We start from the raw sequence: 17,879 nt of genomic DNA on the forward strand, positions 1-17,879 counted from the left end.
ACCCAGATGTGTGGATAATGAGTCAGATTATGTTCTCTTAATGTAATAAAGGATGCTAGGATGAACATTTTAAAAGATCCAAGGGTACGGTCTTAGAATCAATCTCTTCCAAAGCATTTTTTTTTATCATTTACATCTTATGCTTGAAAGTTATTGTCCTAATTACGGTCCCAAATGTCTTCTTTACTGGAAAACTATGAAGTTACCTTAAAAGGAATTAGATAGGAATCAAATGCATAATCTGGAGACAGTGCAATTTTTTTTTTCTATACATGAGAAAAGGTGGTCTGAGAAAGCTCTAACTACTGGAGGCTTTTTTTTTTGTCTGAAGTGACATCTAGTGGACAGTTGCAGCAAATACAAGAGTCTGGTCTGGTGACTTTATCCCCATTTTTTATATTTATCCAGCCGCTAACATTTACTCTTGTTTGCAGCTGTTTATACCTTTATTCTTCAGGGTTAACGGTGAATGCTTTGTCTCCTTTTAGATGAATGACATTCTGTTGTACACCTACCCCCAGCAGGATGGGAAATACAGACTGAAGAACACATTACCCCTCAATGGGTTGAAGGTCAGGTTCTCATCTTTTCTTGTCTTCACTTTGATTTATAATCACAGTTTTTCTTGACCGTGTCTCCCAATGCTGTATATTTAAAACATATGCATTTAATCTGTCTCTCACATTCGAATATTTGTGATTAAATTAACAGGTCAGTAAACCAAACATCCCAAATGTCCAAAATGCCTTAAAGATAGAGGGATCAGACATTTCCATTGTTTTGTCTGCCAGGTGGGTCAGGCTGAAAAAATATTGTAATTATAAAATGAATACATAAACCGACTGAGATCAGATCAGTAGAGTTGTGTGTGTTTCCATTTTGCAGCTCTTTCCTAGAGAGGGAGGACTGGTATTATACTCTTAATCGCACTGTGACTGAACGAGAGAGAGGTCCTGTGGCATTAAACAGCAACTCTGGAGAGGTGAGAAAATCACATGTTCATGCACCAATGCACCATTGTGTTAAACTCACATGCAGACATCAAGGGTATAAATGTTGAATGAATTCTAGAGCTTTAATGATTGAAATAAACTGTCTGTTATCAAGGGTAAAATGATTCAATATATTGACTCAATGATTTAAAGCAATCATTAGGTGCACATAATTTTTTTTTGAATATTCTTCTCTAACCAAAAATTGTCCATGCATACAGGTTTAAAAATATATACATAGTTCTGGAATGATGCATCTATGATTGGATTTTTTTTCTCATCAAGGGGTATGAGTTAATTTAAACCTTTTAATAGGGATCATTTTGTTTTGTTTTTTCCCCCCAGAAGATTCATGTCAACCTATATCATTATTATACGTTAGCACAGTTTATTTCATTTTGAATGTGGTACTACATTATCAAATACACTCTTACCATGATGATGCCACTACCATGACTGACAGTTAAATTGGTGTTTTAGGATCAAAAGACCCTCACTTTCCCTCCAACAAACATATTTATCGTCAGAATGCAAAACAGCAGCCAATTTCCATCACGGCTGAAGGTATTGATTCTGTAGCAGGGGCCTTTATCTTGATCTTCATCATTTCTAGTGTCACCACATCTACTTTATATTAAAATTGAACTGCAGTCCCTGAACTGTTCTTGGATATACTGACCATTTCCTTTAATCTAAGATAGATTCCTGAAACCTGCAGAACATTGTGTTTTTCTAACAGTAAAGCAATCGCAACGGAAAGACCAAAACTAATTTCAGAATGGATTAAGCTGGCCCATTTGAAGGTTGGCCTCCCCAAAGTTTAAAGTGTAAATAAAACCTCCCCTTTCTATGAGAAGAGTGGTCAAATATTCACCCTGATGGCTACAAAATGTGGTTAAGGTGAAACCCATTAACTCACACATTTAGTTAAGGTATTTAAATATAAAAGTATTCATCTAAAATTTTGATTTTGTCTGAAATACTGTCTATTTTGTAATAAATTTAATTTGACAAAAAAAAATCTTCTGTACCATTTGCTTTTTAAGACACTGAAGGCCCCTAGTTTACCACATCCATGCCTGTTATTAGTGTATGAAAATTGTTAGCTGTTGATGCACCACAAAGAGGCTGGATATACAACTTCCCATCAGTTGAGTAGACAAAGCTCTGAATGTTTTTTCTTTTCTGTTTTGCAGACCAGAGATCGTCTTTGGCTGTCTCTGGGAGAAAAAGCTCCCACACTTGTTCCTGTCTCACAAGTGATGATGTGCATGAACTGCACTGCAGATTTCAGCCTCACTGTACGCAGGCACCACTGCCACAGTTGTGGAAGAGTAAGTTATTTAGAATAAGATACTCTAAGAAACTCCTCTCCCCACCAAAATATTTTTGACCTTGCTGAAAGACCATTCAGTCTAAACTACAAGATTAAACTACAAGATGTTTAGTGGATGAAATGCTGCTAACGTTGGAGGTTGATTAATATGTCTTTGTTTTGTTGAAACAGATTGTTTGTCGAAGCTGCTCCAGGAACAGATATCCACTAAAATACATGAAGAACCGCATGGCCAAAGTGTGTGACCACTGTTACAGCGAGCTAAAAAATAGAGGTAATAAAAACAACATTTGTTAATTGAAAACACATCTTTAATTTATATCTTGTAATTAAAATATCCTAAACCTTTTCTTTTTAATTGTGTTCAGGCTTTTTGCTCCATATAGATTTGGTCATTCCCAAATCCAAAATGTACAAATATGTAAAAATGTGTGAAGGATTAAAGGCTATTAAAGTACAAAAGTATACATCTAAACACTGTCCAAGAGTTAAGATATTATTCCTGGTGCTTTGAACACTGGCATCAGTGGACACTACAGACTGACATTTTTTCGGGACTCCCGGTACAGGATTAAACATTAACAGGAGCAGACGGGAGCGGGACCAAACCAATAGTAACTAAGAAAAACTAGGATCAATGGCAAAATATAAAATAAAATAGAAAGAAAAAAAATCCAGTACTGGCGCCGCCATTTTGTAGTTTTTTCCTTGAAGCCTACACTGTAATGCCAGTCAAAAAACCTTCACGACCCAAAAACCAACAGCGCTTCCCCTCTGAGTTTTTCACCCGCGCTCAAAAACAACAATGGAGGGACCAACAGTTACTACAGTTAGAAACAGGAACTTAACTGACCCTTCATAGAAATTCAGATTCAATGTATTGGCAGAAATTTTATTGAAGACAACAAGAATGGGAGTGGTGCAGGAGCGGGAGTCATTCTGAATGGGAGCGGGATGGGAGTGGGAGTAATTTCACCAGGAGTGGGACGGGACAGGATTTAGATTTCTACTCTGGCCCAGGATCGGGACGGCACACAATTATTTTCTGTGGGAGTGGGACGGGACAGGAGTGAAAATCCACTCCCGTGTCAGTCTCTAGTGGACACCCCAATGGTCTTCTATGAGTTCATGAGGAGAATATTTATAATTCAGTTTTATTTCTATAGTGCCAATTCACAACACATGTAATCTTAAGACACTTTACAGTTCCCCAGATCATACAGTAAAATTGGATCAAAGTTTTCTATCAAAGGAAAACCACTTGATTGCATCGACTCACTGACTGGAAGGCAATCCCTCACACTAAGCCAGAGATGGGAAGTCACGAAGTACAAATACTTTGTTACTGTACTCAAGTAGATTTTTATGATATTTTTACTTTACTTTACTACTTATTTTTATGGTGACTTTTTACTTCTACTCCTTACATTTTTACACAAATATCTGTACTTTCTACTCCTTACATTTTAAAAAATTGGCTCGTTACTTTAGTTTTGAATCATTTCAATGGAGTTACCGTTATTATTTTTCACGTCATCAATACCAAATTCAATCTAATTGGATGGGAATCTACGTTGCATTTGACGCACCACTACAAGATGAATCGACAGATTCGGCGGTATTCATTCGCGGCAAATCATTGCAGCTTGGTGGCGGTGGCGTTAGCATAGTAGCATGGACGACGAGATGATTGAAAATGAACACAACGGAGATCTAGTCCTATTGGCAGACATCCATTTAAAATGTAGGCAACGGCATGAAAAAAGTGGTTTCTACTTTTACTTTTATACTTTAAGTAAATTTACAAGCCTGTACTTTGTTACTTTTACTTGAGTAAAGAAGTTTAATCAGTACTTCCACTTTTACCAGAGTATTTTTTACCACAAGTATCTGTACTTTTACTCAAGTACGGAAAGTGAGTACTTTTGCCATCTCTGCACTAAGCATGCTTGTAGTGACAGTGGAGAGGAAAATATATTGTGGTTTATCCAGTGAGGAGAAGGTCAGCAGGAGTGCTGTATGAAAAGATTAGTGGAAGACCTAACAAACTGGCACCCTGCTCAGAGATGTTAAGTTATTCAGTCTTCTTTCTGATATACCACAGGGATAAATGATTACTGGTGTCCAAAGTTGTTATTGAAATACAAAAGAGGGCTGCAGTAAGGTGGATGCTGCAGTATTTGCTGGTTTTCTGATCACACTTGATTTTCCGCTTGTTTATTTTACCAAATAGGTATAAGAACAGAGGCTGGAAGTCTCCCAATATAACTTTTTCATTTCCCATACATTACTGATATTGTAGCATTGATTATTGACTGATATCGACAATGAGCCGATACTATATCATATCATCATCCATCCATCCATTTTCTGTCATGCTTATCCCAAGCGGGGTCGTTAGGGGTGCTGGTGACTATCTCCAGCTGTCTACGGGTGAGAGGCGGGGTAGACCCTGGACAGGTCAGCAGTCCGTCGCAGGGCATGACAGAGACAAACAACCATTCACACGCACGCATTGATCACCCATGCTTTTATAATAATTTTGTAGTGTGGAATGATAGAAAAGGCCTGATCAAATGATATTTCTCAAACAGAAATCATAACGTAACGACATCAGGTATGAAAATATCTGCCCCATTTCTTATTCTCCAAAGAGTTACAGAAATTTTGAATAACAGAGGATAGAATTGAAGTGTTTCTATGGGCTCTCTAATATCTGAGAGTTTAGAAGCAGGCTGATAATTTCTGATATTCATTTTTTAGCTGATATCTGATTTCCATAATCGGAAATCACTACGTTATACTCATAAGACTTAAACTGCAAAAGCTGTTATTATGAGGTCACTGTCTATCCCACCACTCAAACGCTAGTGAGTCAGGAGAATCTTATACTGTACTTCTACTGTGCAGAGGACCTTTAAGTGCTCACCCAATCCATTTTAAACATTCTGAATGTTTAGTTTTTTTCAGGAGAATTATTTTTTTTTTTATTCCAAAAGCAGGGAGTTATGATCTGCCATCCCAGCCCATGTCATCGAATATACATGATAGTGCCTTTAGTAATACCGGGATGTTTATTTCATGTCATGGACGTTAGAAATTCTCTTTTTCAGTTTCAGGTTTTGTATTTTGAAGATGATGTGAGTTGCTGCTTGTGTCTGTAAGTTTTAGCACCTGCTTTTGTCTTGCCTGTGTTTGGGTCTTATTCTTTCATGAAACCAGAACTGACTATTTGCTCATTACATCTGTAAAAAGTTTAGGTCTTATCTTACGTCAGAAAAATATCTTTGCTCTTGTACTTATCTATCTGAGGAAATGTAAGATTCCGGTAAGGACATCAGTCAGTAGTAACAAATGATTCACAGATATTCAGCCATTAATCATACCTCCATGTCTAGTTTCCTGTTTTGGTTAAAAGGAAACTGTTTGTCTTCACAGGGGGAGAAATGTCCGAGGCTTCAGGCAAAGATAGCCCTCGGCTGAGTCGCTCCAGCCGTCCCCTTTCTACTGTTTTCCAAAGTATTCATCCTCCTAATATATGGAGACATCGAAAAGGGACTGCCTCTTTTACCCAGGTATATTAATGAAGTACCCCACTCAAAAAGTGACGTTGTTTCTGTGTTGGGTTAATCAAGGAAATATGTGTTGATGTGCAGCCAACAGTGTCAGAAGAAGGCTCCATCAGTGGATCTCTGCAGCGGAGCAAGACAAGCAAAAGGAACTGGAAAAAACTGTGGTTCCTGCTCAAAGATAAGGTGCTTTACACCTACAGAGCCCAAGAGGTGAGGGGAAGCATGCAATCCCCTTTAACCTGCAGAGTATAACGTGTCTTAAAAAAGTAATCATACCATTTTATTTTTCCAGTGCAACTGATACCATTTTTTTTATGTTTCCTGAAGAAACATATTCATATTCATCCCTCTTTTTTTGCAGTTTAAGGCTTTCCAAAGGCGCTGCACATGTGTGTTTACCCCCTTTTTTTGGCATATTATATCAAGCCTTAGCCTTGAGGTCTGAAAAGACACTTGGCTTTCTTAGCACATGAATATATTTTGTTCTAAACATTTTCATTGTAACCATGGCTGTGTGTTCACCACCATACTCGGGCTGAAGGATAAACCTCTTTTCCAGAGTTGAGTTTTTTTACAACCTCTAACAGGTCTTTTTTTGGTCACTGCTGAAGAAAAGCACCCCACACCATGATGCTGTCAACACCATGTTTTGCTGTAGGAAATTTGTATTTAGGATTTAGGAGGATGTGCAGCCATAGTTTTCTCAAGAGTTCTGTTTTGATTTCAGAGGACCGGAGCACAGACTTTCACATGTTTGCTGTGGCCTCTACATTACTTTTTTGCAAATTTGCACTTTTATTTAGACTGAGATTAATTATTGGATGAGTTCTAAGGGGATTTGGCAACAAGAGTTTATATTTAAATTTTTTAACAGTACAGGGGTCTGAATAAAAATGCTAGTTCTTCTTTTGAGTTTTTAGTTCATTTATTAATTGTTAAACAATCCCAATATAACAAATGTAAGTTTATGGCTTTACCTTGATGAAATCTGGAAAACATTCCAATGATATGATTACTTTTTAAAGATACTGCATTTACTCTTAAAAAGAAAATGCATGAAACAGCACAACTGAATACGTAACAAAAATACCACTTGTTATTAATACCGTAACTATCTTCATCTTCAGGAGAAGGTAGCATCAGAAAGTTTACCCCTTCTGGGTTTCACAGTGAAGCTTCCTGACCAGCAGGGAGGAGATGCAGTGTCCAACATTTTCCAGCTTTACCACCAAAACACTTTGTATTACACCTTTAAAGCTGAAGACAACCTCACAGCTCAGAGGTGAGAAGCATGTTCAACTTGGAGTTTGTATACATTTAAAAATGTTTTCTTTCTGTGCTGTAATTATGATGTTACCTTCTGGAACAAATGAAAGCCCATTAAAAAACCCATTTTCATCTGCGAGGGGGTCAACCCTGTTAGTCTTTAGCTGAAGTTTAATTTGTATACCTATGTGGGTTTATAAATAAGTTGGAGAAAATCTCAAAAGTAATGAATTCAAAGCTTTTATCTTAGAATAGATTTAACTTTTTTGTCACCTAGGGGAAATTGGTCATGGATCCAAGTGTGCAGTGCATAGTAGTAGCTGCCATTAGAAACAGTAAATATCCATAAAAATAAATACCAGCAGAAAACGCACAAATACATTACATACAAACTCATAAGAATTAAAAATAAATATTTAAAAAAAAAAATACAATACCAAAAAATAACAAGCAGGACACCAAGTTATTGCACACTTCCCATTTCTCACATACAGATCTATTTAAATTTTTAATTTAAAATTTTGATGGAGCTTGTATTCCTTATGAAGTATGTGGGACGGGTCCAGCAGAACGCTCCGTGCTTGCCTGAGTACAGACCGCTCATAGATGGACTGAAGGGAGAGCCTTTTAGTCCTCTCCATCATCTTCATAGCAGTCTGCACCAGGTGCTGCAACTTTGAATTATACTGTGTGGAGAGACAGCTGAACCAAGGCGTCATCCCAAACCTGATGACACTCTCCATCACTGCCTGATAAAATAAAAACATGATGTTCTGACTGACACCAAACACTGTCAGCCTGCAAAAAAATACATCCTTTGGTGTAAACGGGAACATGTGTCAACATGATCACCCCATCTAAAAAGGTTATCTTGGTGGATACCTCGATACCTGTACAGGACAAGGTGACCTGTTTGTTCTCCTCCCTGTTAATGGACACAGATATCTTGGATTGTTGGAACTTTGTGATACTTAAACTGCTATTGGTGAAAGAATGCTGACTGACAGAAGCAGTGGGTGGGATTGTGTGTTTCAGATCTATTTGATTTGGGCCATTTGTGTCTGTAAGCAATTAGAAATCTTAGAAAATATAGATTAGGTGCAGGGTTCCTCAAAGCTTAATTGTTCTTTATGTGTACCCTTTCAGTAGCCGAGTAAGTTTGTCCATTATATCAGAAAGTTGATTAGTCAAAATTTTCTACAGCTTAATCTTGAAAGCAAAAAGTCACGGTTCGTGTTTCAAAAAGAGCAAGAATAGAGATTAAGATCCTAAACTTAAAGAAACTAAAAGCTAGAATGTTGTTTTTTCTTAAAAGGTCTGTGTGTCATTGATGACATTTAAATTAAGGCTATTACTAAGTTATCCAACTGCAAAACAAAAGAACTCCTTGCAAAACAGATTTGATGAAACCCAATGTGTTGTGTCAAATTAGGAGCTAAAAAAAACTGATGCAAAATATTATTTCAGATGTCTGTAACTTCTAATGTCTGTAACCTTTGTCAGAATCCTGAACAACACAAGGAAACTTATAATATTGCACCAATTAACAAATTGTTGCATTGGCTATGTGTTTTGATTGGTCTTGTAAAATATTAAATGATCTTGGAGCAAAGAACATTTCTGAGTTGCTTGTCAGGTAAAAACAAACACACACTACTTGGGTCATCAAAATCCTTTAAAATGAATTTTTTGTTTTGTTTTTTGTGAACATGTATAATTAACCATTATTCATGTTCACTAAATGTAACTCAATAATGAAATAGCTATTTTTGTAAGGTTTGTATTTTATATTTCTTTTTGTGATTATTAATTTTACAATATATATAATTTGAATGTCAATATGTTTATGTATTTGTATTTCCTTGATTTAAATCTATTGGATAACCTCAGAATAAATTGTTCCTATAAAAAGTGCTATAAAATACTGACTATGTATAGTTAACCTGCAGTTTATTTTGTCTTTTTTGCTATGCGCAGGTGGGTTAATGCGATGGAGGAAGCCACAAACTTATAGAATCCACCATTCTGCAGCCTTTATTCTCCTACAAACCCTGGTCTCTTAAAAAAAAGTGACTGGGTGTGAACCAAGCTGGAAAGACGATTGAGAAGGCTCTCTTCTGTTTGTTGGCATGTGGTGACCTGCCTTGCTAAAGTGAGGGGAAGAAGACATGGTGTTCTTTAAAAAAAGAGGCCAAACTCGACCTACTTTGTCCTTCTGCAGCGTCCCCTCCCTACTGATACGGCAGGTGTTATGCCAAGGGCTGCAGGAGATGTTGGCCCAGATACCTGCCAGTGTGGAGCACGGCCTGTCAGCTATAACTCACTGCCCCATTTCTAGGAATTCATTGGATTTTACATATTAAACAAGTAACAAACAAACAAAAAAAAGTTAAAGAAATGTTTGGACAGGGTTAATTTATTAATCTGAAACTGAACAAAATGGCAAAAGTACTTATTTTGCCGTTTTTTACATAATTAACACACTGAAGCCTTAGCCAATTATTGCAAATGGACCCATCTTTTATTTGAAATTGTTATGCCTTAATTGCAACATGTGCAATTTTTTTTTTACTGCATTTAAAGCACTTGCATAGAATGCAAGAATCTGTTTCATGGCTGTGTACCTTATTGTTGGAGATAGTTGTTTGGGTATATCCGTTTTTTTTCTTTCCTGCTTGCACAGATATTAAAGGTATATTTCAGGATTTCTGACAAGAGAAGCAGTTGACAATTTTCCTACTGTAAATAAATGTAATAAAGTCTATATTATTTGATCCATGGAGCTGAGGGTACCAGGGTAAGGAATAGGCTAAGGTCAAACATCTTCTGTTTTAAGAGCACTCATATTTCAAACTTGCATTGATATCTCTACTCACAGGGAAGTTGGAGGTTGTGGCCGCCACTGATCCTCCTGCATGAAACTTGGATGAAGCACGGAAAATGTTTTAATTCTAATTTAAAGTGGTGTAAAAATACTTCAATTCTATACTGCTCTGTTTTCTGCTAGGTACAGATAAACAACAAATTATTAATAACACTGGAATATTTAGGTTTACCATACGCTTTAAATGTAACAATTTTTTTTAATGGGGGCTAAAGAATAGGGTGATGCAAAAATATCAACGTTAACATGAATATTGCCATTAATGATAGGGAGGTTTTGACTGCCAATAAGTACTGAAAAGGAATACCGGTATATATATATATATATATATATATATATATATATATATATATATATATATATATATATATATATATATATATATATATATATATATATATATATATATATATATATATATATATATATATATAAAACAAAGTTATTCTTTTAAAGCTGAAACTCAGTTTTTCTATCCTTTGAAAGTTAGCTCATTATGAATTGATTTATTGATTTTAATGAGGGGTTTGAATAACATTTGCCTTAACAGCTGTTAACTTATTGGGAAGCTCTTAGTATGTGTTTGCACATAAACATCATCAAACAATTACATACTCATTTTAAGAAAACAGCCATAAACCCAGTGTGAATGTCATAACAATTTAAAAGCTGTAAAATAGCATTTGCATAAACTGCTTGTTCTTTAGGATTATAGCTCTAGGACTGGATGAAAGCCTCATGCTGTGATACAAAGTAATCCTGATTTATAGTAAATGAAGAGGCTTTGAGAGCTTTCAACTGAATAGAAAATATTAAATCTGCTTGGCAATCAGAAACTTTGAACTATACCTTTAAGAAATGATTAACAAATAAAAGGGATGTGCTGCACTACAGAGACCAAAAATATTGTCTACTTGCTGGAAAAAAGTATGTAATTATTTGAAAAATCTTGTAGTAAGTGCAATGTAATTTCATATTTGTGTAAATTGCCATCATGGCTTTGAATGAAACGTGAAACTCAGATAATTGATGGCTGCACTGTTCTGTATAATCGGTGTCTATCATTTTGTACCGTACCCAATGATTTGTAAAGTTCAGCATTTTTAGACAAAGTAAAAGAGACAAATGATCTAAAACAGCCTCTATGCTTTTTCCTTTTGTGTCCTCTAGATGGCAGGTGAGATTAATTTAAAGTGAAACATGGTGTTACCTACTTCCTGTCTCTTTGCACTCCTTATTCTAACATGTAGCAAACCAAAACTCTTGTTGCACATGTAGGACTCTGCATACTATGTGTCTGCAATGAGGCATCAAGCTGGCAGACATCTCAGATCACATTCTGAGCTACTGGAAACGACGCAGAAGAGACTGAGGAATATGCAGCCTGTGTGCTGTGCGGGCAATGAAAGGCCAGGCCTGCTCTGCTTCTCATCTCCCCCCTGAGGCTGTATGACCCAGAATAATATCAAGCACAAAGTTTGCTTTCTGGGGCTGCTGAAAAGTTGCAGACACCTCGTCCTACATAGAGGACAGACCATTTATCACTCTGCTCTGTCTCTCCAGTCCCAGTTCTGCTTCTTCTTCTCTTCTTCCTTTCATCTATTGTGCCGTTTTTTTGCCTACTAATGATCCCCTAAGTAAGACTTTACGCATTTTGTCATTTTACAGCCGCATTACCTCATGTATTTAATTTGGATTCTGTGGGACAAATTAAACCAAAGTATTGCATATTTTTAAAGAGGAAGCACCATGAAACCTGGTTTTCAAATGCACAGCAAACATTTGTATTCAACATTCTTCTCTTTTATACCTCAAAATCCAGCTTAGCCAATTGCCTTCAGAAAACACCTAGAAAGTAAATACAATTTACTTTTGTGTAATTTATTTCATAGTGATACATAATTGAAAATACATTGTTTAAATGAAGAACATCTCAAGAGAGCAAATAAGTTAAAGACAGTGCTGTGGTCAGATGAGACCAAATGTTTAGTTTCTGCCTACATACAGAAAGCTCCAAATATTCACCCCTATAACATCCCACACTGTAGTGGGAGCCTCTGCTTTTTTCAGCAGAGACAGGAAACCTGCTCCAAGTCAATGGGGAGATGAACTAAGGTAGACACAAAAAACACAAAGTTTGCAAAAACCTGAGAATGTTAATCTTCCAGTATGAAAAGGGGATAAATGTTTAGCAAGACCTGCAATGTAAGGTTTAAATAAGAGTATATTCATAGATTAGAACAGTCAATTCAAAGTCCAGACCTAAATGCATTAAAGATGGTGCCAAGACTTTTAAATGGATGTTCACAGAAGCTCTCCAGTCTGACAGAGCTTAAGCAATAAGGCAGTTAAGAACTACACAAATGTTTTAGTTTCTTTAAGTGTGAAACTAGAAGAGGCAATGAACGGTTGTTCTATAAAAATTGAATTCAGTAGCGCTGAATTCAAATCAATGGCATACAGTTCTAATTTTCATTTGTGAAGCATTTTTAAAACTACTTGTCATTTACTTCCGTTTTATAAGTCTCTGCTACTTTGTATTTGTAATGTGAAGAAATCCAAATGAGTGGTGCGACAGGACAAAATGTGGAAGTAGCTCTTTAGAGTTCAGTGCATCTTGCAAATGGAAGCCTTCATGTTTTTCCTCTCAGGCTGAAGAGGTTTTTAAGGTTCAAACAAAATACAGACTGATTTCTTTAAATTTATCAGGCAGTGAGCATTGGCAAAGAAGACCTTTGCTGTTTGACTTCTTAACTTCTGCTTTTATTGCTCATTAAATGCAAAGAAAACACAGATGCAGGCTGCCCCTTTAATTCTTCCTATGATCCTATTAATTATGAAAACAAGCTATTAAAGTTAGCAGTTCCCACAGTGCTGTGGAATCTCTTTCACAGTCATAAAGCAATCTTTCTTGTACACCACTCTAGGCGGCAGCAAATGCAGAGAGAAGCAAATAATCGATTGTTCATGCAGCCCACTCAATAAGGTCAAATGCATTCAGCACTGTTATATATGCACAGCCTCAGGAGTCATTAAAGCTGCAGCAAACAGGCCAAAATATGTTTTGGAGCTGCACTTCCTCCTCTGTACCTTTTTTTTAAACAACAATTTGAACACCAGCTCATTTAAACTCTTCTAATCACAATTTAACATCAGCCGTCTCTGTCAGTCTGAGATGGCACAGCACTGTTTGAGGGTAGATGTTTTAAGCAGCGACACTGTGGCTTTTCCTCTTTCACACTGCTATGTGGGCAGCGTATCCTCAGCGGGATGAGCAGTGATTTTTTTACAAAGTAGCTGGGTGTTCATTAGAAATGTCCTTGCCCTCTCGACATTGGTTTGACATTTCTGGGTTTGCACTTGTATTGTTCCTTGTTTCTCTGCAGCCTTCTGAGATGCAGAAAGAGAATAGAAGGACATTCTCTTCTGTCCCAGTTTGCAAAGTCTTCACAGCCTACACCGCCAAGTCAGTGTTACACCTTTTCCACCTCCCTTGAAGCTTTAAATAGTCGTCTCTCCCTCAACAGGACAAATGTAGAGACATTAGCACATTCTGCACCGCAACTTGAGGATTTATCATCCTTGCTGCCTTTACAGTGTAATTTTTGGTTTATGTTGGTTAAATGAAAGCAGGATGAATGGGAAGACTTTATAATAAGAATAGAGTCTAATACCCCAATGAGTTTATGCATTAATCTACTGGAATATAAAAGTGTTACTACTGAGAAAACTCAAAACTTATTCTATTTTTTGCCACCAAAACTACCATCCAAAACTTTAACAGCCTCTTGATGACTATTACTTTAGATTTGTTTAAAAACCCGACTGCTACACCATAAGGTTGTGGTTTTATTGAAGGATGGAGGGAGTTATGGGGAGCAGCAAGGCAGATTAAAAACTCTTTTTATACTAGAAGCTGTTTCCAGGCAACCCTCGATGGCTTAGCAAATCATTGCTTCAGCTAAAAAACACATAAGCTCCAAGCATACTTTATAGCAAAATATGTCCCTTTATTTCTGCAAATTATTATAGCTACACAGATCTGTATATATTTTATGGACTTCTCTACTAATACATCACAGTTTTTGTATGTTTTATTTTGGACAAAACACACCATCCAAATAACTGCATTAACAGAAATGATTTAATGAAAAAAAAAAAAGGTGAAAACAATTAACAGTGTTCCATTGCAGTAAAGATGTATTTGCCCCAAACACATTTTATCTGTTTTTTATTTTTCTAAAAATTTTAATTTTATTTATATTAATATCAGCCAAAGAAAGAAAAGGAAACATGGAATGCACCTCGCAAAGTAATGATTTTTAAAAATTAAATATACACCTGATTACTCTCTGACTTATAGAATCAAGAAATGAAACGTAAGCGAAAATTCAATCTAGAAGACTCGGCTTCTCAGCTTATCGGCTTCACCTGAACCACCTGTGATGTCCTTCGTTCAGCTTCAGCCAATCAACTCAAGGGCCGCACCTTCTCCGAAGCCAATCATCTAGCAAGATCCCTTCATTTAGCTCCAGGCTGAGCTTCTCTCTCCCGCATGCAAGCGAACCTTCACCCACCTCCTTCCCATCTCCTCCCTCATTCTCAGTCCCTCTCATCCTCTGGCTTATTCCACCACCAGTTTCCGGGCATTGGGGAAGACCACACTAATCCTTTTCCTACATTACTCATCCAAGTGAATGTCGATTCTCAGCAATAAAGTCTTCCTCCAAAGAAGTTATTTCATTTCTGTCCTCCATCTCCCCAAAAACACTCGGCAGATGGCTGCTAAAACTGAGCCTTGTTCTGTTTGAGGTTCCTTCCTGTTAAATGGGAGCTTTCCTCTCCACTGTCCCTGCATGCATACTCAGTGTTAGGGATTGCAGAAAGTCAATAAGTCCTCATAATCAGCTGGTTTTCCTTAGATAGAAACTTTTTTAAGAATGTGATTGTTTACCTGTATGAATAAATTGAATAATACTTTTCTAACTGTAGCTTTTCTCTGTGTGAGTCTCTCTATTTAGGCTCTATTTAAATAGCACCTGTCTGACAGCATGATGTAGACTAACTGATCTTGAGGTTGTTCTTTGTTTGCTTATTCTAAATCTAAAATTCATACATCTGCTTTATCTAAACAATTTCTGTTTAAAATATAAAAGTTGTTTTTTTCCCTGTACACAACCTTTTAGTTTGTTAGTGATTCTTTATCAAACTCCTGCTGGGATACAACGCTCATTTTGGTAACTAATGTTTTTTTTCCTTGCAGCCCTGTAATGCTGATTGTTGTATTTCAGCATTCCTCTGTTCCTGGATTTATGAACATAACCACCAGCTTAACACAACACAAGCTCTACTGTTATTGAAAGCTCCTGTTATTAACTTTCTGCAGCCTGCAGACCTGAGAGTGCAGGGAATCTTTGTTGTCAAATACAGCGAAAACTTGCAGTCCTGCTGATTTCCACCATTCAGGCATCACCTCGCTGAATGTTCATTAGCAGAGCCCAAATAATTTCAACATATTTAAGCCTGTTTTTCTCACCAAGGAGAAACAATCCTTTTAAGGGTATGAGAAATCTCTTTCATTCAAACTGTGATTCACTCCCACAAACGTGTCATGGGGAGCTTAAAATAAAACTGTGCGCCCACACACCCCTCATCACTCATCTTATTGACTGGACAGCTGACTCTAATTTTACCTCCAAATTAACCGCATATTTAAGCGCGCTTAAAATTATAATATAGTAGATCTCAAAAACGAATCAAATAATTTTTGTTGGCCTAATTTTTTCGGTTTACCCTTGGTATGGAAATCTGTCTGCATCTCGGATCACAGCAAGCATTTAAGCTCTTGCTCCTGAAATAGAACATGTTCCAATTTCAAAATCCCCAAATCCCAGATCATTTAAAATTCCTCAAACATTTAGATGTGAATGTGTATAAAATTTGGGGAAATCCCCTCTACAAACTTACATTATAAAATATGTATGTATTTTTTAAAATCACACTCCCTGCAAGATGAAAATTATATGTAATGTTAAAAAAACTCTCAGGTGATACAATTTCAAATGTATCATCTCTATGCTGATGGAATTTCTGTGAGGCTCTGCAGGCGCTTTCCAATTTCTGCGCACAAGGTTTAACATGCATCCCATGGTGTGTGATAGCATTGGCTATGTGAGGATATGTGTGTGGGTGTGTGTTCTACAGCAGGAACAGATCCAGCATGGTTTCTTGAGTTTTCAAGGCGGGTCTGTCAGAGCTAGTTTCCAACACACATACACACCTTGACTTCACTGTGCTGCAGACTTCCTGTCTGCCATGAGTCAGGAATGGCCTCTTATGTAAGTTCAGTTGGGAAAGGTAAGACCTGGCACACCTGTGTCTTGCAAGTCTCTCCATACCAGGTTCAGTTTTACATTTATATCCAGCAGCAAATACAAGCCAGTGTAAAAATGTAGCTTTGATTGTGAGTCATCCCCAGGAAATTTGTCATTCCTTATTTAAGGCTCTTTTGGCTTCAAAATGTATTTCTTTAGTGTAATTAGATCAGAATAGCTCACTTGGCATAAATCACCCTTATTTCTTTGCCTTTTGTATGTGTGTGTTATTGAGAGAGGAGGTGGACGCATGCAGAAAGGATCAGAAAGGAATTTGGATCATTTGGCGTGCATATGTCTAAAGAAAGCTGAAATAATAATACAAGAGGCAAATCTGTCACCTCCACTTAGCGCCGGTCAGCCCACAAGATCTTGTTGCTCCAACCTCATAACTACCCCTGCAGACTTCAGTGGCACCCACGTGACTCCACCTCCTGCCACACAAAAACTAACTTCCCCCACATGCCAGAATGTAATCTAGGGCAGCAAATTCACCAGCAATGCAGATGTGAAGTTAAAGCTGCCAAGACAGTTGTTTCGCTTCCAACCAGGTGAGCAACAGGTCTGCAGTGATGAATCCACACCACCACCCAGGGGGTGATATAAAGAAAACTACATACAAGACTAAGAAATGTTAGTTTGTGTTGTTTTAATGGGGCTGCAGAGCAAATGAAACAACGCCCCCCCCCTCCCCAAAAAAATGTCTCCTTATAACTTTGAATTAAACCAGATATTATAACTGTGCGTTTTCCACTCAGTCTCTGAACAGAGAGGCTACAGATACAGTGTTTGCATTGCAGGTAAACGTCACGGCTTACAAAGAGGAGCGCCTTATGGCAAGCTGTTTAATCATACAATTGAGGGTGAGGGTTACGTATTCATTTGAACTGCTCCATGTGAAATTTGACACTACAGCTATTCTGAATGCAATTAGTCGTAATTGAGATGAACATTTTAAATATCTCAGACATCAATCTATCCTGGTAAAAGCAGGCCTACTTTAAAATCAGTATATCTGTATATTTATACACCAATGAATATGAACAGAAAATTTGATTTAAAAAGGTATGTTTTTGACTGGCAATTAATAAAGACCACAGAATCCACCAATATTAAGTCCAAAGAAGTATTTTAGAATAAATTTATAGGTAATTTATTTGATTTCATATTTTTTTTTTTGTATTTTTTTAGTATTTCAAAGCAGATTAAACTTCATATGCAGTTATCCAAGCTCTGGTCCTAGTTTATAATACATTGTTGAGAATAATCATTAGAATACATCTATAGTCATTTTAATGACTATAGATAGAAACACTTTCTGAACCAAAATGCTTTTTGAAAGCTTCAGACTTGAAAAGAGATCATGCTCACTCAGTTTTACCCAGGTTTACATATTTTGTCCCTTAAACTATCCTAATGTATAACTTCTGATCAACTAAGAACATTCTTACACAA

The 17,879-nt window shown here is 36.9% G+C and overlaps 1 protein-coding gene across 2 annotated transcripts in view; it reads left to right on the forward strand.

Moving 5' to 3' along the window:
• The window catches only part of LOC119776643 (FYVE, RhoGEF and PH domain-containing protein 5-like), a 37,472-nt gene extending 27,078 nt beyond the window's left edge, over positions 1–10,394 (forward strand). The window contains exons 13-21 of one of the 2 annotated variants that reach the window (XM_038275188.1): positions 489–572; positions 712–791; positions 886–982; positions 2,189–2,326; positions 2,500–2,602; positions 5,767–5,903; positions 5,985–6,083; positions 7,028–7,182; positions 9,144–10,393. In XM_038275188.1, the coding sequence (XP_038131116.1) occupies positions 489–572; positions 712–791; positions 886–982; positions 2,189–2,326; positions 2,500–2,602; positions 5,767–5,903; positions 5,985–6,083; positions 7,028–7,182; positions 9,144–9,180 (930 nt within the window). In that variant the 3' untranslated portion in view covers positions 9,181–10,393. Of the gene's footprint in view, positions 1–488; positions 573–711; positions 792–885; positions 983–2,188; positions 2,327–2,499; positions 2,603–5,766; positions 5,904–5,984; positions 6,111–7,027; positions 7,183–9,143 lie in introns of both variants that reach the window. The other variant, XM_038275189.1, reaches the window with a different exon arrangement.
• Positions 10,395–17,879: the final 7,485 nt, after the last annotated feature.

The sequence above is a fragment of the Cyprinodon tularosa genome, unplaced genomic scaffold, assembly GCF_016077235.1.
Source record: "Cyprinodon tularosa strain WSP-4 unplaced genomic scaffold, ASM1607723v1 ctg95, whole genome shotgun sequence".
Classification (NCBI taxonomy): domain Eukaryota; kingdom Metazoa; phylum Chordata; class Actinopteri; order Cyprinodontiformes; family Cyprinodontidae; genus Cyprinodon; species Cyprinodon tularosa.